General features: G+C 34.0%; 1 protein-coding gene across 1 annotated transcript in view; it reads right to left on the minus strand.

The window, feature by feature from the left end:
* The window catches only part of LOC306847761 (citron Rho-interacting kinase-like), a gene marked incomplete at its 5' end in the record, with an annotated part of 58690 nt that overhangs the window by 9532 nt on the left and 26531 nt on the right, over positions 1-22627 (minus strand). The window contains 10 exons of the mRNA XM_079381908.1: positions 513-650; positions 1695-1718; positions 1976-2146; positions 3382-3571; positions 3861-3968; positions 5950-6102; positions 6219-6323; positions 7713-7848; positions 9065-9258; positions 15452-15649. Of these exons, the coding sequence (XP_079238034.1) occupies positions 513-650; positions 1695-1718; positions 1976-2146; positions 3382-3571; positions 3861-3968; positions 5950-6102; positions 6219-6323; positions 7713-7848; positions 9065-9258; positions 15452-15649 (1417 nt within the window). The remainder of the gene's footprint in view (positions 1-512; positions 651-1694; positions 1719-1975; positions 2147-3381; positions 3572-3860; positions 3969-5949; positions 6103-6218; positions 6324-7712; positions 7849-9064; positions 9259-15451; positions 15650-22627) is intronic.

Below are 22627 nucleotides of genomic sequence, written 5' to 3' on the forward strand. Positions count from 1 at the left end.
TGACGTTGCATATGAATAAAGCACATTTCACATGATGTATAATATGTGAAAACAACTTCATTTAGCTTCAGGTTTTACAGGGTTGACAAGAAAAAATAAGAAAGTGACTAAAGAAATCATTTATTACTAAAATTAAACCAAACAATTACAATTCCCTTTTTCACAACAAAAAGTGTTAACCTGTACTTCTTAAGCTATTTCTACTTAGTTTAACCCATAAAAACAGCTTTGATGGTAATGTAAATAATGTAATTAGGCTGATTCAGTGATGTTATGATAAAATACTTTTTATTTTTAATAATACTTTTGACTTGGAAAAAAACTGTTCATTTTAATGTTACCATTTCTCTGTGTGGTTTCTCTACCCAATATTTGTGCAATGCAGTACTGGTACTGGTATCGGAAAGTAACAAAAATATAAGTATCAGTATCGTACTCATGGAAAAAGTCGTATCGGCACATTGTAAGTATAGTGATAGTGTATTTGGAAATGGTCTACATGTAATCCGTACCGATGCATGTCGCGGCTTGCCGTCCAAAATGGACGGTGTCCAGACAGACGGTGCAGCGGGCCGCCCTCATGTTGAGCCCCTGCGTGAAGCGGTGAGGAGTGTTGTGATGAATCCTGTCCTTCACACGTCTGGTGTACTCTACACGATCAAACAAACAAATTAACTTTCTTAAAAACGGTCTTTTATGCACATCTATATAACTTATGCAAACAGGCGAAAGCAAGCTGAAAAGGTCTTCTCCTGAGAACATTTCTCCACCAGAGGGTGAAACCAGCTCACTGTACTGTCCAAGCTGTCCGATTGGGAGCTTGGGTACGAGCATGCAAGGATTTCGGAGTTCTGGCATTCCGCATGGCATACAGCAGGAGTATGGCCATATATACGAGATAAGCTCAGTGTCCTGACAGATCTGCGTGCAGGAGCTTTGAGGATCCACAATCATGTCATGATGTCCTGAGTGGAAGTCTGCAGCCATCAAACCATGATGACCTGACACGGCAAGTGTTCGTTCAATAAATTGGGTGTAGAACGGCCAAAAGACTTCAACTGAAGCATTTCCTTGAATGACATGTTTGGATTTGGCCAGAGAGCTTATCTCTGCAGGGATATAAAGATCATAACAAGAAAGAAAATATATTGGAGAAACGCCTGCTTCATTCTCAGGAAACGGTGCCATTTGTCTCTCCATGACTGAACACTGTCACATTTAAAACACATTTATTTGAAATAGTAAATATGCAAATATATTTTATTTATACAATATTTTCTCAAATATATTTGTGTGTGTGTGTGTAAACACACAACGGTTTTTATATATATAAAATCTTATTAATAGTATGTATAATAAAAAAAAACATTAATAGTAGGCTACGTATATAATGCATTTTATTTAATAATGCAGAAAGTGTCTGCTGTGGATGTGAAAGTTGACCTTTCTGAAATTATATTTGAGAAATGATGTCAATTTTTCTGACCATATAGTTCAAATGTTAGTTTGTTAGTTTTATCTGTATTTTGAGATTTTTAGGCATATACTGTAACAGCCCCATCTTGAAAGTTCATCAGTAACCTTTAGAAATAAAGGTGTAAATAATTCAATAAATAAAAAATCCTGATATTTCAAACACAAATGGCATGGTTTCTTGAGAGTGGGCCGCCTGAGCCTGTTATGTAAGAACTTACTTTCAGAAGTGACTCTCCTTATTTCTGTGAAACGACAACAGAGAGGACAGTGAGTGTGGACAGACATGAGCGAAAACATTTCTGGAGTCCTTCAGAGGACAGAGCCTCCTCATCTTATATTGATACACATCAAATCAGCATTTTCCTACAAGCTTCTGATTTAATTTCCTTTTTCATAGCATGAGATGAAATGGCAAGAAGGACCAAGAGAACACAATTGTTGTTCTGCTTATGTTTTGAATATTAAAAAGGTTGCGAAAGCTCTGCGTCTGGCTTCTAACCTTCAGGATTGGCAGCGTCCTTCCTGCGGCCGGAGCTGGACGACATCAGGCCGCTGCTGGGCTGGTGCTCGGGGGATTTGTTGGATTTGGTGGACATCATGAGCTGCTGACGAGCCAAACCCGGGGTGGCTGGAGTACCGCTGTGCTCCATGGCTTTATTAAACTGAACTGCTGAGAGAAGGGAATACAGTGAGACGACAGAGAGAACAGCCTGTCTGAGAACACTACACACAGTGTGTGGCACATTTGCTTATGGTTTAATAGAACGTGTCATTTAAAAAACCCTTTATTACACTACCATTCAAAAGTCTCTTCTGCTCACCCAGGCTGCATTCATTTAATCAAAAATGCAGTAAAATTGTATATCAAAGCTGGATTTTCAGCATCATTACTCCAGTCTCATGATCCTTCAGAAATCATTTTAATATGCTGATTTACTGCTCCAGAAACAGTTCTGATTATTAGCAATTTTGAAAACTGTGATGCATTATTCTTCAATGAATCGAAAGTCCAAAAGAACAGCATTTATTTGAAAAAGAAATCTTTTGTAACATTATAAATGTCTTTACTGTTACTTTTGATTAATTTAATGCATCCTTGATAAATAAAATTACACATTTATTAAATTTTCTTTAAAAGAACTCACATATTTTTGTGGAAACAGCAATATTTTGATTAATTTTTTGATGAATATAATAAAATATTCAAAAGCAACAATTTGCATTTAAAAGCAATATTTTTACTCTCACTTTTGATCACTTTAATGCATCCTTGATTAATAAAACCATTACTATTAATACTTAAGTATAAATATTATTAAAAATCTTACTGACCTCAATCTTTTAAACAGTAGTATATATTGCAATAATTGTAAGTTATATGTAGTAATTTAGAGTATAAAAATATTATTATAATATGATTAATAGTCTGCATTATCATTCTAGTCAGAATTCAAGTCTTCTAAATTCAAAAAACATTTTCCATGTAAAAATACAAATGCATGTAAAAACTATATTAACTTTTGTAATTTAAATTAAACTTTCACTGCCTTTTCTGAAATTCTTGATGCAAAAATCTGTCCCTAACTTTCTTTTAAATTCTATTATGCAGTGGCATTTCCCTTTTTAAAAACATTTCTGACAACATATGAGGAAATTACATTTAAGTCTTTCAAGCAGACGTTTCTCTTTCGCTTTTAATCTGTATTTCATGATATTTTACTGCGTATCTCAGGCTTATCTTGAAAAAAAACATTTTCTTCTGAGGAACACAAAAAGACACATTCATGATTCATGTTGCTTTTGTGTAATTGTTGACAAAATTTTAGTCCCTGTTCATTGTAAAACAGGCAACCAGTTTCCAAATGTAACAGCACGACTGAATGTGAAAGCAGAGTGTGGTCCCACCCTCTCTGAGCTCCAGGCGGGTTTTCTGCAGGGCTTCCTCCAGCTCCGAGCAGCGAGCGCGTTCCTTCTCCAGTGCGGTCTTCAGGTCGTTGTACTGCAGGGGGACAGGGGCCACAGTGGGCACAGCGGGCACCTGCGTCTGTCCCTGTGCCGCCAGCAGATCCTCTCGACGCCGGCCGCCAAACAGCCCCTGCACCCAAAACACGAGAGCAAGTGAATCGCCCAGGCTCACGCTCACAGACACACTAGGACTCTATCCTGCCATTCGATCCCTACATATCCAGTCAAATTAGGTGCCCCTTTCTACAACTCACTTATTCAGGCCTTCTGTATATATGAATACATATGAGATTTCTGACGGATGACGCGGTTAGTATGCGGTTATTTGCGTGTGTAGCTTCAGGGACACCTAATGCTCAGCTCAGCAAGCAGTTAGTCAGATTAGTTAATGAAGTGAATTTACAGCGGATGACTCTGACCTTTTTCTTCTTAGAGGGGTGCTCTACCTTGGCCTGCAGGAAGTCTATGAGCTTGGTCTGCTGGGTGATGGTCCCCTCCATCTTGACCTTCTCGTGAGAGTACGCCGCCTGCAAAGGGAGCAGTTATTGGAACACACCTCTGTGTTTGGAATGGAACACTAGCATTCTTGCCATGCATACTATTTTTAAACAGTATGTAGTATGCAACTATTTTAACCTGTATAATATGGTAGATAATTTTGCATTATTTAATGCAATTTTGTGTGAAAGTGTCCTAACTTTTGACAAATTTAATTAAATAATAATTAAAAATAAATGTAAACTTTTTTATAAGATAAAAATATTTATATAATAAAATTATAATCACTATTAGTTAAAACTATAACAATATTATAAAATAGAATATATATATTGTGGCGGGAGGAGCCAACGACAGACACAGTGGGCGTGGCGTCAAGCCTCGGAGAGGTTTTTATTAAACAAAATATTAAAATAAAAAGTGTCCAAAGGGGGAAAAGTGTCCAAAATAAACAGGGATCTGGTGTCCTCGTTGTGCTGCGGGGCTCGTGAAGGAAGGCAGTGTTCAGGAGGGAAGGGTCCAGGTAAGGGGCGGAGTCCGGCGGCCGCACGCGCTCCCGTCTGGAGGTCCCGGGGCGCGGGTGACGGCGGCTTCTGTGGCGGCTTCGTCCAACTCCTTGATCCCCGGGTGCTCGACGGGATTCCACGGCCCGGCGTCCTCGCCCGACGGCCGTATCGCGGGTGCGGTGTCGGCCGGACTGCGGGTCCGGCCGCTCGCGTCTCTGGCGGCGGCGGGTAGTTCCCTCTACGCTCCCTTTCCTGGACCCACGAGGACACCAGCGTGCATGCACGGGGAAGAGACCGGTCTCTCGAGGAGAGGCGCGTTCGGCATTTAACGGCGGCGGTGATGAGGCTCTATTCACGTCAGGTGCGCCTCATCACACGCCGCCAGCCCTGGCTGTTTCAGCGCCCCTCCTCTCTCACACACCCACTCCTGTCGGGAGCCTGGTGAAGGGCGGCGAATACGGGACGGGGTGGTGATGATGGACAGGGGGGAGGCAGCCGACTCGTCACAATATATATATATATATATATATATATATACATATATATATATAATATTTATAATTATAAAAAGAACTATTCTTAAATTATTATTATTCATGAACATTTTGTCAGTATAGATTAGTACAGTCTAAGCACAAATGATCTGTTTAATAAATTTAGCTCAAATTAGTTGTTCACAGCTGACATTGGTTAGTTTCTTAATTTTATTTTTATTCAAACCAATTCTTAAAATAATATTTATATTAATATACATAATAATAGTATGAATATACAAAATATATATATTTTGTCATTAATTTTCATTAACTAAAACCTTTTTACATTAAAAAAATTATGTGAAAAATAAACATGAACTGAATTACAATATTACAGGGAGGTGCCAATGCAACATTCATTTAGTTTAAGTTGAAGTACTAAAATAACTAAAACCAAATTAAATCAAATTAATAGAAAATATTTAGAAAAAGAAAAGAGACAAAAACACTCAATGAAATTAAAAAACATTAAAAAAATGAAAACAGAATAATAATAAAAATCTAAATATTAATAAAAGCTATAATTGTGTATTGATCATACTAAAATAATCCCGATACAACGTACTGTATACAGTGCAGCAAATAGTGTTATTTTTAAAAATAGCACGCAGTGGGCGTTATGCTGCAATGCTGCCCGTTTAATTCTGTAAGTAGATGGTTATAATCTCAGAAATAATTTTTTTTTTTTTTTTTTTTTACCATTGTTGTGTAAAAGGATCTTTTGTAAATCCAATCAAATATTGAAAGAGGACAGAATTCACTTATTGTGTAATTCATCACTCTCAAAATTAAAGTTCCAGCAGAGCGCACTACATGTGGAACTATTAAGGTTGAAAACTGTACATTTTGGCAACTATAGTAGCTGAAACTTTGCACAGCATACATACTGCATGCCTAGTATGAGTAGTATGGTTGACTGCAGTCTAAACACCCAAAGCTACTCCTCTGCAGTAAGCATGGGTCCAGGTGTATGTGTGCACCTGTATGTTTTCCAGCTGGTACTCCAGGTCTGTCCGCTCGGTCTTCAGAAGGTCCGTCTGGTCCAGCGCGTCCTGAAGTCCTTGAGTCAGTCTGAAGATGTGGCTCTTCTGCATGTCCAGCTGCTGCTGCAGCTTTGCTTGCTGAGAGGAAAAAGATACACTGGATATGCTAAGGATGCACAATTAAACGTGATGATTTCAGCTCAGTTTATTTGGTACAGTAAGTGCATGTTTTGAGCGCTAGTAAAGTGAAGCACCTCATCCATGAGCCTCTGTTTGAGCTCTCGCTCTGTCTCCAGCTTCTGCTGCAGGCTGCGTGCGTTCATCTCCAGCATGGTGTGTTTCTTCTCCAGATCGCTCAGCTGATGAAGATAGAGCATGGTGGGAAATTAATGGGGGCTTATGGAAAAAATGCCACCAAAATGCACAAAAATGCCTCACGAATTCAAGATAATAGGGCAAAAAATGGGGCATAAACAACAAACTTCAGATACGATGTAAGAGATTAATTTCGCCTTATAAACAGCTTTGTTAGTGATTATAACGTTGCATAATTAGTGCTAGACTAACGTCATGGAACAACTTGTTTGACTGTGTAGAAAATTTTTTATACATTTTATGTGTTTTTGTAAATATTTCATTAATCTACATTAATAATAATTATTACAATATTAGCAATAATAATTCAGTTTTTTATTTATAATTTACATACAACTTTATGCAGTTTGTTGTTATTGTTGTATTTAGATTCAAGTATTTGGTTAAATTGAACCCTCTAGTGCTGCTCGTGTGGCGGTCAAAAATCCCAGATTTTTTTTTAAAGAAATTAATGTGTTATATTTTAGTTTGATATATATTTTTTAAATATTTGATCATTTTTGGTGATTTTACAGTACTAAATTATATTCATGGAATATGAAAATGAAATTTCCAACCTAAATGTAAATCTTGAATGCTTTGGAGCACAGACTTCAGTTTGGTCTCTTATTAAATGAGACACTTGGCAGATTTTTGCTGAAGTGAAAAAAAAAAGTTTTAAAAAAGTTACAGAAGTTTAAGATTATTAAGGAAAAAATATACAAATATACTATTTTTAAATTTGATATGAATACATATTTTTCAAAACATGAAGAAAATCAAAGCCATAAATCTAAACAAGCTTTGTTCCAAATGTGTTGTTAATAACTCAAAAAAATGACCTTAGAGTTTGGGCACCATACCAGGACTTTTTTCAGGACCACTTAACCATTTCAAATCATGTCCGTGTTATTTAGTTTTATTTGTGTGTGTGTGTGTGTGTGTGTGTGTGTGTGTGTGTGTGTGTGTGTGTGTGTGTGGTGTGTGTGTGTGTGTGTGTGTGTGTGTGTGTGTGTGTGTGTGTGTGTGTGTGTGTGTGGTGTGTGTGTGTGTGTGTGTGTGTGTGTGGGGTGTGTGTGTGTGGTGTGTGTGTGTGTGTGTGTGTGTGTGTGTGTTCACAACAATTTTTTACCATTCCATACCAAAAATTCTAATGAAAAAAAATCTAAAATGACCAAACAGCACTAGAGGGTTGACAACACAGATACAAGTAATAAGGTAACATATAAATGTCCCTTATGAAGGTAAAAATGCCCCTGGAAGTCAATTCAAGAGGGTAAATATTGCCCCTTAATGGAAAAGTTCATTTCTGACCCTGATACAGAATAAGTATTTCTGCTGTTATTAAGCAGATGTTTTTATCCACAGCGACACACGTGCACTGCCACACTTACAGTATCAGAAAGACCTTCAGCTTTGAGTTTCTGGTCTTTCAGGGCCTGTTGCAGTACCAGGATTTCAGCTTTGTGCTCTTTGACCGCCAGTTCAACGGTCTGACGAGACTCAGAATTGCGCTGCTCTGCGCGGAGTCTGGAGACAGAGAGAGAGAGAGAGTTATAGAAGTGTTGGACACAGTCTGTCTCTTACTCAGTGTTTCTATCTATACTTAACGTTCATTATGTAACTCTTATATAACTATGGGCACTTCTGGCCCTGTGGACATTAAAGAATAAACTAGAACGTGTGTTAAAAGTTTGCTAAAACAGTTTATTTTGTACACTGATAATGTCCAACACTTATATATAAACATCACAGCAGAATTATTTTTTGGAGGCTATATACAAATCTAGAATTTTATTCATTTAATTTAATAATGTACTTTGATTTGCATTAAAGATATGCATTCATTCATTTATATTTGCATTAATGTCAACATTTTTTATCATGCCTTCATGTATATCTATTTTTATTCATTATTTAACACTATAAAATATTTAATAATAATAATTATTAGTATTAGTTTGCAGTTTTCTTGTATAAAGCTTTGTATAAACTCCTTTGACATCATCATAAATCCACTAAATGATTTTGTGTATGTATCTATTTATTTAATTTTACTTATTTATTTATTTTGTTGACTATACAAATGATGTATCGTGTCAATATGCAAGGGAAACATTTTAAGGCTATATGCATAGCTAGCATTTTTATATCCTAAACATATGTACTAAAATAATGTAGTTATGTGCATTAAATATATGCATTTATTTATTCAATTTAATTTTGCATTAATAAATACAGAAATAAATAAAGGCCTGATAAAAAGAAGAAAAATTCTGATATTATTTATAACTTTATTTGATAGCAGTATGTGCATTATATATATATATATATATCATATTTTTAAATGAAATTCTCAAATGACATATATTTAAATGTTTTATATGCATTACATCTGAGTTTACAGTTGTCATTGTATAAAGCTAGGTTGGAGTGCTTTGTTTACTGTTGTATTTTTAGATTTTAGATTGAATTTTTTTTGCATCGCTGAATCACTATTTTCTTGTTTATCACTGTAAAGCTGCTTTGAAACAATCAGTATAGTATAAATCACTATAAAAATAAAGGTGACTTGACTGACTTTTTCAACATAATAAACCCACTAAACTGAAATGTTATTTTTGACTATCCAAACTCACGGCTCATTATGTAGGAGTCTGTGTCATGCACTAACTGCTAGACCACGGCTCTGACACCGTCCAGTTGTCATCCAGCTCTCACAGCGCAGACGTGTGTGTTTCTGTACCTGTTCTGCTTCTCGTTGTCCAGCTGTCTCTGTATGTCTCTGGTTCGGCGCTCCGCCTGGTTCTTCTCCTCTTCCAGGCCAGATCTCCAGTTCTCCCACTGTCTCTCCTTCTCCAACAGCTCATCGTTCAGCGTCTCCAGCTCCAGCACCTGCTCCTCCAGCATCGTACATGTGGTCTTCAGCGTCTCGATGTTCTACACACACAAGCACATGGATCATTTCTAGGCTACCACACCATCACACTTTCGTAGCATATAAATACACTCATAATAATATTACTCAAACAACAATAATTTTTTCTTGACTTGAATGAATGAATGAGGCATTTATATAGCGCTTTATTGTGTATTTCTATACACCCAAAGCGCTTTACAGTCATGGGATGGGGTGGGGGGGGGTTAATTTTTTCTTGACTTGTCCATAATTTTTTATTATTATTTTGCTTTTAGAAAGAATACGTTCACAAATAAAAACGTCTAGCAGATAAAATGAGATTAGTAGATGAGTATATCATTTTACTACTAAATACATTCATGCATTTTAATTTTAATTAATTTTATTTTTATTTTAGATTTTTCAGATTTTTATTGTATCCTTTTTTAGCATTTTATTATTTAATTTAAATAAATTTTAAATAAACTTTAATTAATTTATACATTAAGTTAAATATATTTTATTTACATTTATTTTCATTACAGAAGTTTCCATTTTATTTGAAAGATTTCATTAATTTCCGAGACTTTTACAAGCCCTGAAATTTATAAGCTTAATAAGTTGTTATTAAATAAATTGTAAATAATTGTAATTTAATTTAAATTCAATTACAATTTTAAGTTACATTTTATTTAATTTTATCTACATTTATAGAAATGTCCATTTTGTTTTTAAGATTTTAATGTTCAAGATTTTTCCAAGTCTGGAAATTTAGATAAACATAAGTTTTTATGAATTAAATAAATTTCATTTGAATCTTTTATTCAAATAAAATTGTATTAATTTTAAATTTAATTTTAAATACATTTAATTAAATTTTTATTTAAAATTATCATAAAAGTATCTATGATTTTTAAAGTTTTAAATAATTTAAAGTTTTATGCATTTTTATTAATTTAAAATAATTTTTAAAGACTTTTCCAGGCCTGGAAAAAAAAACATTTTAACCTGTTAACCCGCATCGGCCCGTGGGCGGGCCGGAAGGGCGTGGTCGGGCGTGGTCGGGCTTTTTATTACCTTTGTTTTAGAACAATATTCAATCAATTATCATTAACTATATATCATTTGAAAGCTAAAACACTCAAGATTAACGATCTGAGCTTGTTTTTGAAATCAATACACCAGAGAGGAAAGGGTTAACAGAAATGCTGAAAGACCGGCCATTTAAAATGAACAAAGCGAACCGCAGTACTCACGTTTGATCGCCAATAGCGCTGGTCAGCTCAGACTATTCCAAGACACACCAGCATACATTTCAAGAGAAGGGTCCACTCTTCAAAATGCATCCACTTTTTAATCCAAAACAACGAAAAAATAGGGGAAAACACGATAGATCCTCCTTTGTTTACATAAGCGATTCGAGTTATAGTTATCGATAGCGTCCATTTTCCAATAAATATCGATTATAATTCGGATTCCAGCTTTGAAACGCCATCTATTTCCAGCAGAATCGTCTCTTCCGAGTAAGAATAGCCCTCCCTCGTCTCTCTCCTTCAATCGCAGGAGCTGTTATAACCCGGGACAGTAAGCGCGTCCGTGAATGGGTCAGCGAGGTGTCAATCCGGACACATCACAATAGGGGTGTTTGAAGCCAGCCAATGCCTCGCCAGCACAGTTTTGATGGATGGAAGTGTTAGCCAACCACAAGGACGTTTACAGTGATTGACAGTTTGAATAGTTTACGTAAGATTGTTTAGAGAATAGCTCGGCGTATTGTCCGTGTGTTTTCGTGCGCTCTCGGGTTACGCATGAAGCGTACACATAATGGCGTCGCAGCGCTACACAGACTGGCTATCAGCGAACAGATGTTGTCCAAAGCTCACATCTGAATCTCTCCATCATGGATCTTCGACTTGAGAAGAGTTTCTGTGGCGTTTGGTGGTGTTTTGGAGGACGTGGGGAGACAAAATGGCTAATTTAGTAACCGAAAACGCACGGAGATCGCTGGGAAGCGTGGATAGCATTAGCACGTAAGTGTCTCCACCCTCCTCTTGAATGTTTGTGTGTTTATCATGTAGTTATTTGCAGCTTTTGTTTCATGTTAGCTGTTTTAGATTCTAAAAATGACAACGGAGAGGGATAATATGAGGGGATTACATGAGTTTTGTTCGTGTGGGTGTGTTTGTTTGTGGGTATGTCCCGAGTATTGTGTGTGTGTGCGCGCGTGTGTGTGTGTGTGTGTGTGTACAAAATGTAAACAGTGTTGCAAGTTTGATTTGTTTTGCTTACACACTTTCTCACTCTTTTTCTCTCACTCTTTCCTGTCTTTTCAGAGGTCTGGTGAATCCAGATGGTCAGAAAAAAACCATTTTAGTGGCTGCTAGAGCGTCTTCCTCCACTGTAAATACTGTAAATAGTTTTTTTTATTATTATTTAGTAATATTAGTAATAGTAATCTATTACTATATTAGTAAAATAGTAATATTCATAATATTCACCATATAAAATAAATAAAAAATACAAATGTTGTAAAAACAATGTATTTTGCATGTTTTGTGTTTTCACTAGTTCAAAAATGATCAAATCTGTTTTGGTTCACTGTTTTCATTATTGGAATTGTTCAGAATAAAGACTGTTTAGTTATGTTCAAATTCTGAAATAGTTTTGTGTTTTTTTGTGGTTTCATTGGTAGAGCAGTTCTGAATTGATATACATATGTAGTATGCAGTGTCTTATGGAGTCTCTAAATAGCATTTTTGAAAGGATTCCTAGACTTTTCTTGAAATAAAATATCCAAATGACTTTTCCAAAGCTTTTCTTGAAATGAAATACCATAAAGATGTACTTTCTGTAAGTCTTTACCTATAAAAAATTTATTATTTCATATTTTATTTCAGGAAATATTTAGGCGTTTTTTTTTTCAAAAATGCCATTTGTAGACTAACCAAATGACTAAATGAGTCAGCACTACAAATGCTGTTCAGAAATAGTTTTTTATTGTGTGTTTTGGTGGGCAGAGCAGTTCTGAATTGATATACATATATGTATTATGTAGTTTTGACTCATTTGGACATTTGTTTACAAAGTGTCTATTTGGGGTCTCCAAATGGCTTTTTTGAAAGGACGCCTAGATTTTTTTTAAATAAAAGCTTACAGAAACTACATTTTTGGGAGTATCATCCTCAAATTTGAGTCAAAACATGGTCAGATGTTCAGCTTTATCTTTATGGTGTTTTCAGGCCTTTGGCATGCAAGTCTCATCCATTTTTCCCTTAGTGAGCTTCATTAAAACATATCGCGAGTCAATTTCATGTATATTTTACCTTGTTTTACTCTATTGCTATACTAATTTTGAGTTATTATGACTCTAGAGTAACAAAGGATCAAGTGTCTAGTTTCAAACAACACCAGATTTTTAAATATAGACCTTAGGGTTCAAGAGCTACAGACATTTTTATTTGGTTATATCGTTTTTTACAAAATGCTCAAAAATAGGGGCGCAGGGTAACAGGTTAAAATGGCCAGATATTTCCGTATCTCTATGACGGGAGGACCCTTGATAAAAAGAAACAGATCAGTGATATCTTATTCAATACATCTGCTGCAAACCAACAGACGGCATCTAAGGAACTGCAGGATGTAACGCTGAAATTATGCTGATAGATGTGGAAAGGAAGTTGCAGTTTTTTTTCTTTTTGACTTTCATTAGCAGGTCCGGATTTCAGAGTCGCTGCCAATCGGAATTGATCCTCAGAGAGCCGGCGGGGGGATCGAGGGCGTCTTGAATCAGGCAGATGTGCTCGGAAGTGCATCTCAGCGGCAGGACTGGATATTACCAGGTTTCAGAAAGACAGAAGGAGAGAGAGAGAGAGAGAGAGAGAGAGAGAGAGAGTGTGTCTCTAAATACAACCGGCTTGCTTTTGCCCCTGTGAAGTCCAACACTGGCAGGGCAGAGGGGAGAATATGACACATCTCTGCCTCCTACCAGCGTCTATGATTACCATCCGCTGCTGTTATACAACAGCAAGGACTGCACACCTACACACGCGTCCCACGCGCATACATCACCTCACATACTCACACACACACACACACACACACGCAGCTCGCTGCGGCATGATCGCGCAAAACAATGGAACCTGCAAGCATCATTTTCCAGCTTATTAAACAGCTTTGTTTTGGCACTGAGGAGGACAGCTGTGATTTGCTGTTCATGTGTTGTGTCGTCACTTTTCAAACCGTAAAACAGAGAAATTAAGAAAACATACTACACTGTATCATATAAATGTCTTCCACAGGAGAAACAGCTTTTACAGAAACTAAACTGCAAATATGATGCATTACAAACTTCCATACATTTTTAACCAGCAGATCGAATAATTATATGACCAGCAAAAATTTGGAGTTGGTAATATTTGTTAATGTTTTCAAAAGAAGTCTCTTCTACTCACTAAGGCTTATTTGGTCAGAAATACAGTAAAAACAGTAACATTGTGAAATATTATTACAATTTAATGAAGTGTTTTCTATTGTAATATATAGTAAAATGTAATTTATTTCTGTGATCAAAGCTGTATTTTCAGCATCATTACTCCAGTCTTCAGTGTCACATGATCTTCAGAAATCATTCTAATACCAACAAATATTTCGGATAATTATCAGTTGGAAAAAAAATCTTGTCACTTTTTGATTTAATTTAAATATATTTTTTTTAATTATATGTAAATGATTTTTATTACAATTAGTTTTTTTTTTTATATTTTTAAAAATACTTTAATCATTTCCAAGAATTTTTTCAGGCCCAATAAATAACCATTTAAAATAGTGATTTTCTATAACACTAATGTTATAACTTTATATAAAGAAACTGAGAAATGTAACTTACAACAGCAATCATTTAATATTGCATGAGTTTTCATAACGAATGGACAATTTATTTCTGAATTTTGTATTTTATAGAGAATACAATAATAAAGAACAATGTTTATAAAGTAGAAACGTTTCTAAAAAAAGATCAAGTAGATTAGTAGATAAGCATAACTTTTTATAATTGTAAATCTATATTTTAAACCATTTAAATAGAATAATTTAAATAGAAATATTTTGTAATATTAGTAATGTATTTACTGTCAACTCAATTTAACTAAATACATTTTATGTCACCTTTCTTTACATTAAATTTGATTTTATTTATGGCATAAGCCAAGTCCCAGACTAAAATGTAGAAAGTCTGAGCAGTTTCAGCTGAAAGAAAACACACTGATTGATCTTAAAACATGTCAGTGGCTTTGTTTTGCCTCGATGCATACCTGTAATGTTTATAAGACATGCTCGTAAACATGACCTAAATGTCCTAATTGAACTATGGCTTAGTCTGTCTGTGAAACCAGGCCATAGTGTTATGACTTATTTTTGTTTTATTTATATATATATATATATATATTTTAGTGTGGAAACTGTATACATTTTTGTTGTGGTATGACTTATAACAGCAATCATTTAACTAGCCAAGATTTTTCCAGTTTTCATAATAACTATGATTTTTGCTTCTATCATAATTTTGTAGTTTTATAGAGAATACATTCACAAAGAACAATATTTAGCAGATAAAATGTTTAGAGATTAGCAGATGAGTTTAATTTAACTTCATATAAGTTTATATATTTAAAATAACTTTTTATAAGCTAAATAAATGTAAAAGATATTTTAATAGAAGATATTTTAATCTTTTGTAACATTATATCTTTGTCAATGCATCTTTGCTGAATATCTTTGCTCTTTTCTTTATTTGAAAAATTCATTAAAAACATCTTACTGACCTCAAACTGTTGAACAAAGTTTATGTCATTATTATTACTAACATGACCATTGCAACGCCAGAAGAACTAAAATAAAGCAAAAAAAAAAAAAAAAAAAATCTGACTTTTGTGGTTTATTTTCAATAAATGATCATTTTGGAATGGAAATAATGTTTTAAGCTCTTAAATTCACAGTATGTTTTACAGAACAACTTTTAGCCCCCTAATGTGATAAATTCTTACATTCCGCTCATTTTCGAGATGCTAATGACAGCTAAACATCCTCTCAGGGAGAGCGGCATCTGTTTAAGCGGTGCTCATCACCTGCGGTGGGCTCTTAAATTCAGCTCACATCTCTCTCCCGCTGCGTCCACATGCGTCTGCGACTCACACACCTGCTGACACACATCTGTGTGTGTGTGTGTGTGGACTCTACCTGTTTCTGGTTGTTGAGGTGCATCTCTCGGTCGGCCACCTCCCGGCGCAGACGCTCCACGTCCTGCTTGAGCTGCAGTCTCTCCTCGTTCTCGTCTGTGGCCTCGTCCAGCTGTTTGGACAGGTAGAAGTTCTGTCGGTTCAGCTCAGAGTTCTCCTGTGTCAGCTGCATCAGTTGCTCCTCCAGATCCGTGATCACCTGATACAGGTGCAACAAAGATTATATAAGAGTAGTTCAAAAAAAGTCAATCTATAATATGTGGCCAAGGACCACAAAACCAATCATAAGGGTCAATTTGCCGAAATTGAGATTATACATAATCTGAAAAGCTGAATAAATACGCTTTCCATTGATGTATGGTTTGTTAGGATCGGACAATATTTGGCTGAGATACAACTATTTGAAAATCTGGAATCTGAGGGTGCAAAAAAATCAAAATATTGAGAAAATCTCCTTTAAAGTTGTTCAAATTAAGTTCTTAGCAATGCATATTACTAATCAAAAATTAAGTTTTGATATATTTAGAGTAGGAAATTTACAAAATATCTTCATGGAACATGATCTTTACTTAATATCGAATGATTTTTGGCATAAAACGAAAAATCTATAATTTTGACCCAAACAATGTATTTTTGGGCTATTACTATAAATATAACCCAGCGACTTAAGACTGCTTTTGTGCTCCAGGGTCACGTATTTGGATATGAGAAAGTATTTTATCATTGAGAAAATTACATTTTAAAATTTTAAAAAATATATATGTAATATTTTTAAATGCATACGTGCATTTTCTGTGCCATATTATGCTCAGGACCAACAGAAACAAAAGCATGTCAAATTGATAATGTATTTAAAATTTACTATAAAATTAAGGTTGCATTTTTAAAAAAAACTTGACGTTATTTTTTTTGTAAATGTATTCTCTATAAAACTACAAAATTATGATGAAAATATTTGTCCAGTCAAACTTGAAAAATAATAGAATTGCTGTTATAAGTTATAACATTATCAGTGTCAAAGAAACCCAGAAATATTTGGTAATTTTAAAACATATTTTTATATAAATGTATTTTCATTAAATTTTGTTTATAATATCTATCTATCTATCTATCTATCTATCTATCTATCTATCTATCTATCTATCTATCTATCTATCTATCTATGTAAATAAAATTAAATAGATGTATTAAATTCATCAAAAGTGACAGAAAAGACATTTATAGATTTCTATTTCAAATAAAACTATAAAATTATAATGAAAAAAAAATGTCCAGTCATTATGAAACTGGAAAAAATAATAATCAGTTATAACATATAAGTTATAAGATATAAGTTATAACAGACAGGTAAGTGTCACAAAAACTCATTAATATCTGCTAATTTTAAAATAGTTATTTGCAGGCCTATTAATTAAAAAAGCATGACAAAATTTGATCAAAATAGTAAAAATAGATGTAAATAAAATAAAATTTAGATGAATCAAATTCTGCAAAGATGTATTAAATTTATCAAAAGTGACAGTAAAGACGTATATTTTTATAAAAGATTGTTTTCAGAATTGATAATCAGAGATGTTTGAGCACCAAATCATATTAAATATTATCATATAAGTATATTAGAATGATTTCTGAAGGATCATGTGACACTGAAGACTGGAGTAATGATGCTGAAAATTATAATGAATAAATTACATTTTACAATATATTACAATTTGAAATTGTATTTTTACTGTATTTTTGATCAAATAAATTCAGATTTGGTGAGCATTTCTTTCAAAAACATACCAAACCCAAACCCCATAGTATTTGTTTTATAATACTATACAAAAAAATATATATATCTTACTAAAAATCATCACAAGTATGTGTGCCGACCACTAAACCATGACTCAAACCTGTATGAATTTACTGTTTTCCTACTAAAGAACAGTCCTGATGCTATTCTGTTTTCTTCCTAACATTTTCCTGCCGCTCTAGACATGTCCTGTCCAAACTCCTGCCGTGTAACAGGCGTGTATTTAATCCTGTCGAGCGCCAGAAATGTTCTTAAAGACTTTAACATCACTCAAAGCTAGATACAGAGCTACACTACCAGTCAAAAGCAAGATTTTTTATGTTTTTTTTAAAGAATTCTCTTTTGCTCACCAAGCCAAATTATTACTTTTATTTAGCAAGGATTCTTTAAATTGATCAAAAGTAACGATAAAGATATTAATGTTAGATAAATGCTGTTCTTCTGAACTTTCTATTTATCAAAGAAACCTGAAAAAATTCTACTCAGCTGTTTTCAATATAATTATAATAATAATGTTTTTTTGAGCAGCAAATCAGAATATTAGAATGATTTCTGAAGGATTATGTGACTGGAGTAATGCTGCGAAAAATTCAGCTTTGAAATCACAGAAATAAATTACATTTTAAAATATATTTAAATGGAGAACAGTTATTTTAAATAGTAAATATATTTCTAAATTTTACTGTTTTTGCTGCACTTTGGATCAAATAAATGCAGGCTTGGTAAGCAGAAGAGACTTATATAAGAAAATATGAAAAACCTTGCTGTTCAAAAACTTTTTAGTGTACTCTGAACTTCATCAGAAAACCTTCTTTGACTAAAACCCTTTTTAGAAGCGTTTTTTCGTTTCTTCACACATTTCCAAAGCCTCCATCTGACAAGCAGAAGAGACGCAGGTTTGCATGAAATTGCAGCGCTGGTCAAGAGTGTTGGTGTGCTGCAGTGCCAAGCACTCCTCTGGTGCGGAGGAGGTTTCTGCGCTCATTATTATTGTCATTACTGTTAAAGACACAGCGCTACGCTCACACGCACTGACCCACTTTAACTACTTACCAAAAAAAAACAACACTTTTTGACCCCGCTCTAATTTATTTGCCCTGTGATTTGCTTTTTATCATCTTTCACCGATTAAATTCAAAAATGCATCTGTTTGCCTTCTCCTGAATGGCTATTTGCACAATGCCATGTGGTTACTAGGGTGTTATGCATGGTTGCTAGATGTTTTTTATTGTTCAAGTAGAAATCTGATAGCTTAGAAAGGCAGTAGGGTAAGATGAGGGAAGATGCTATCGTGCACTTTTAAATTGCAATGTATTTCGATGTAAGTTAAGCATGTGCAGGATGATGATGATGCATCAGCTAATGTGTTAACGATAATAAATAGAAACATTTGCTCATTTAGTTCTCATAGAAAATTAAAAATTATTCAAAGAGGCCATCTTGCCTCACTAACATTTATATAACGTACATATGCCTTTTAATACTATATTATAATTTTAAGTGTGATTTTTTTGACAAATTATTAAAATGTAAAATTATGTAATGAATAAATGATTTTTATATTATATCTAGTGCTGTCAAATGATTAATCATGATTAATCGCATCCATAATATATGTGTATGTGCTGTGTATATTTATTATGTTTATATAAATGCACACACATACAGTATATATTTTGCAAATATTTACATGTATATACATTTATATATTCATATTCTTATATTTTATATAATATATAAATATATTGAATGTATAAACACAACTTTTTTCTTAAATATATACATGTACGTTTATGTATTTATGTTTATATATATATATATATACATAATAAATATACACAGTACACACACATGTATTATGTAAACAATAACCTTTATTTTGGATGCAATTAATTGCGATTAATCGTTTGACAGCACTAATTATATAATATTATTTTATATTAGTATTAGTAATTATATATTCATATTTTTGACATTTTCATGAATGTAAAATACTAAATCAACTATCAACCATTCCATTTAAATTTTTCAACAATTTTTAAATGTAAAATTATTCAAAAAACTTTCAATGTATGCATTACTTTGCATATTATTCTTATATTAACTTATATTCTTATCTTATAAAATTATAAGTTTCATTAAAGTAAAATACTAAAAAAACTGTTTTATTTATTTATTCATTTATTTGAATAATTGAATAACCAATGTCAGATAAAGCAGAATCCCAGTAAAAGAGATTCATCTGAAAGGTAAATTATTATATGATTTATGTAAAGGAATATGAATATACACGTTTAATTTCTCATATTTAAGTAAAATATTCCATAACAGCAAGACTGTAATTTCAAATTGAATGATTTCCTATATGGATGTCTAAAATGAAAAACCCAATAAATTACAGTAAATATTAAATAAAATAAAAAACATAAGAAGGCACTTGGGGCCTTCTGGGTCTAATTTGATCTTTTCATAAAAAATAATAATAATTGATTATTATTATAATTGATTATTATTATTATTATATATTATAAAACAATATTTTGCACTCCATGAATCCATAAAACATTAATGTGCCCACATTAGTAAACAGACACACACACACACACACAAAGAAAACCTTTGATATTCAACATAATATAATTATTTAACATATTTTATATATATACGTATTTTCTGTTTTCTAGAAAATGTTAACCTCCAAGCTGTTTCAAATAACTAAACCTCACAAATTCTGATATTCAGATGAAACGACAAAAATATTAAGAGCATATCTATTTATTAAATAAGATTTACACCATCTATGATCAAGAGAAACAAAAGATCATCTTAGCAACCACAGCCCAACACCCTATTTTTTATTTTGAGTCACACAGGAATTTAATATGCATGTAATTAGTCAAATAAAAGTGAAAAGGAATAACATTTTATTTTATACTCTTACTATACATAATACAGCTCAAAAATTGAGAAGATTAAAGCGTGTTTGGTGGAAAGAAGCCATCACCAGGGGCTGGGATTATAAGAGTTTACGAAAGACAGATCGAAGAGCAAACGCCGCTCTCTTGTCTGTCTGTCTGTAGTCCCACCAACTCACCGAGACTGACAGCGAGGCTTCAGACTCTTTAAAGCTGGGAATAACTATTACTAGCACTCACACAAGCCCTCACTCACTTACATAAGTATGAGCAATAGTAATAGCGATGCTTGACTTGCCATACATACAAAAACAAGTCCATATGTTTTCATTTTAATAAAACTTTAAATTCTCATTTCCAAGTTTATACGTTCATCTGAGCTCCAGTTATGATTGCAAAGGAGTATGATGAAGGAAAAATTTAATATAAGTCCTCGGCGCGGTGGAGAAGATGGGTGTCTAAAACCAGCGCTGGGGCCGGGTGAGAACATTGCATCGGTGGAGACGCTCAAACAGCTTGAGTGTGGGTGGACAGTGAAAGTAGGGCAGAGATGCTCTGTGCTTGATAATAATGAAACACACTCCAGGGGCAACGCAAACAAGAGCACTTCAAAATGCAAGCGTTCCCCAAATCAATGGCTGCTGGAGGAACAACTCTCAGGATGCTTGAAAACAGATGCATTTGAAAATAAACAGCATTATTTTCCACAAACAAAAATGTGTGTGTGTGTGTGTGTATATGTACAGTCCTCTCCATAAGTATTGGAGCAGTAAAGACAAAATTGCTCTGTTGGCTGTGGAGTCAAGACATTTGCAAATATGATTAAAAGATGAATATGAGACAAAACTACAGAATGTCATATTTTATTATTAGCCGTTTCAACACATACATGTTTTACCAAATAAAAAGAACAGCACTTTTAGAGTTCATCCCTCTATCTGATGTGAGCATAAGTATTGGGACAGTTGAACATAAGGCAGATATAAAAGATTAAAAGCTATTATTTAGTTGCAGATGCCTTGCACACAATCACAGCAGTGAGTCTGTGACCCATAGACATCACCAGACTCTTGGTCTCATCCTTTGAAATACTTTTCCCAGCCTTTAATGCAGCCAATTCCAGTTGTTGCTTGTTTTGGGGAGTTTCTGCCTTTACTCTCCTCTTCAGCTGGTGAAATTCATGTTCAATCAGATTTAAATCTGGAGATTGACTTGGGCAATCGAAGACTTTCCATTTCTTTGCTCTTATAAATTCCTTGACTGAACTGGAAGGGTGTTTTTGGTCATTGTCCTGATGCAATATGAAGCACTTCCCAATGAATCTGGTGGCATTTTCTTCAATATTGGTAGGAAAGATGGTTTTGTACCCTTCCTTTGCAAACTCTAATCTTGCCTTTCTATTTTTGGTGCTGGTCAGAGGTTTGCATCTTGCTGTGTAGCATCTGTAATTCTGTGTCAAAGTCTCCTGAGGACAGTAGATTGTCAGAGCATCACCCCAGCTTTCTGGAAGTTGTTGGTGATTTTACAGACACGTCTTTTAGGGTTCATTTTCACAGCTTTTATGATTTGTCTGTCATCAACTAGTTTTCTCAGCCGATCAGGTCGGTGTTGGTTGCTGGTGGTTTCCAAACTCTTGATTTCTCCATGCTCTTTGTTTTTGCTAGAGCTCTAACTGACTTCCTCTTTTCTTTTAGCATCCAAATTGCTTGCTTTTCTCTCAAAGTCCCCTCCTTCGTCTTCATCCTGGTTTGTGTGTGTCATCATCGAATGCAAGATTCAGAATACAGAAGTAATGGATATAACTGATACGACACATTCCCTGCTTTTAATATCTGAAGAATTAATGCAACAGGACACAGCTGATCACTTAGAAAGACCTGTGAGGCAACTGCTCCAATATTTATGCTCACATCAGATAGAGGGATGAACTCTAAAAGTGCTGAACTTCTTAGCTGGTAAAACATCTATGTGTTGAATCACCCAATAATAAAATGTGACATTCTGTAGTTTTGTCTCATATTCATCTTTTAATCATATTTGTAAATGTCTTGACTCCACAGCCAACAGAGCAATTTTCTCTTTACTGTTCCAATACTTTTGGAGGGCACTGTATATATGTATATATACTGTATATACACACACACATTTATATATATATATATATATACATTCCTAAGTGTCTTCTGCTCACAAAGGTCAAGTCAACAGTAATATTGAGAAATATTATAGCAATTGAAATAACTCTTTTCTGTGATCCAAGCTGAATGTTCAGCATCATTACTCCAGTCTTCAGTGTCACATGATCCTTCAGAAATCATTCTTTCTCTTTTTTTGGTTATTTTTTACATGGGATAGTTAAGCTGCTTTGGATAAAAGTGACAAATGCAAAAAATATATAAAATATGAATATATTTTTTTCAATATCTTGGTAAATGGGTTGCATGACATGATTTACTAAACTGCAACA

The sequence above is a fragment of the Barbus barbus genome (genome assembly GCF_936440315.1).
Source record: "Barbus barbus genome assembly, chromosome: 28".
NCBI lineage: Eukaryota > Metazoa > Chordata > Actinopteri > Cypriniformes > Cyprinidae > Barbus > Barbus barbus.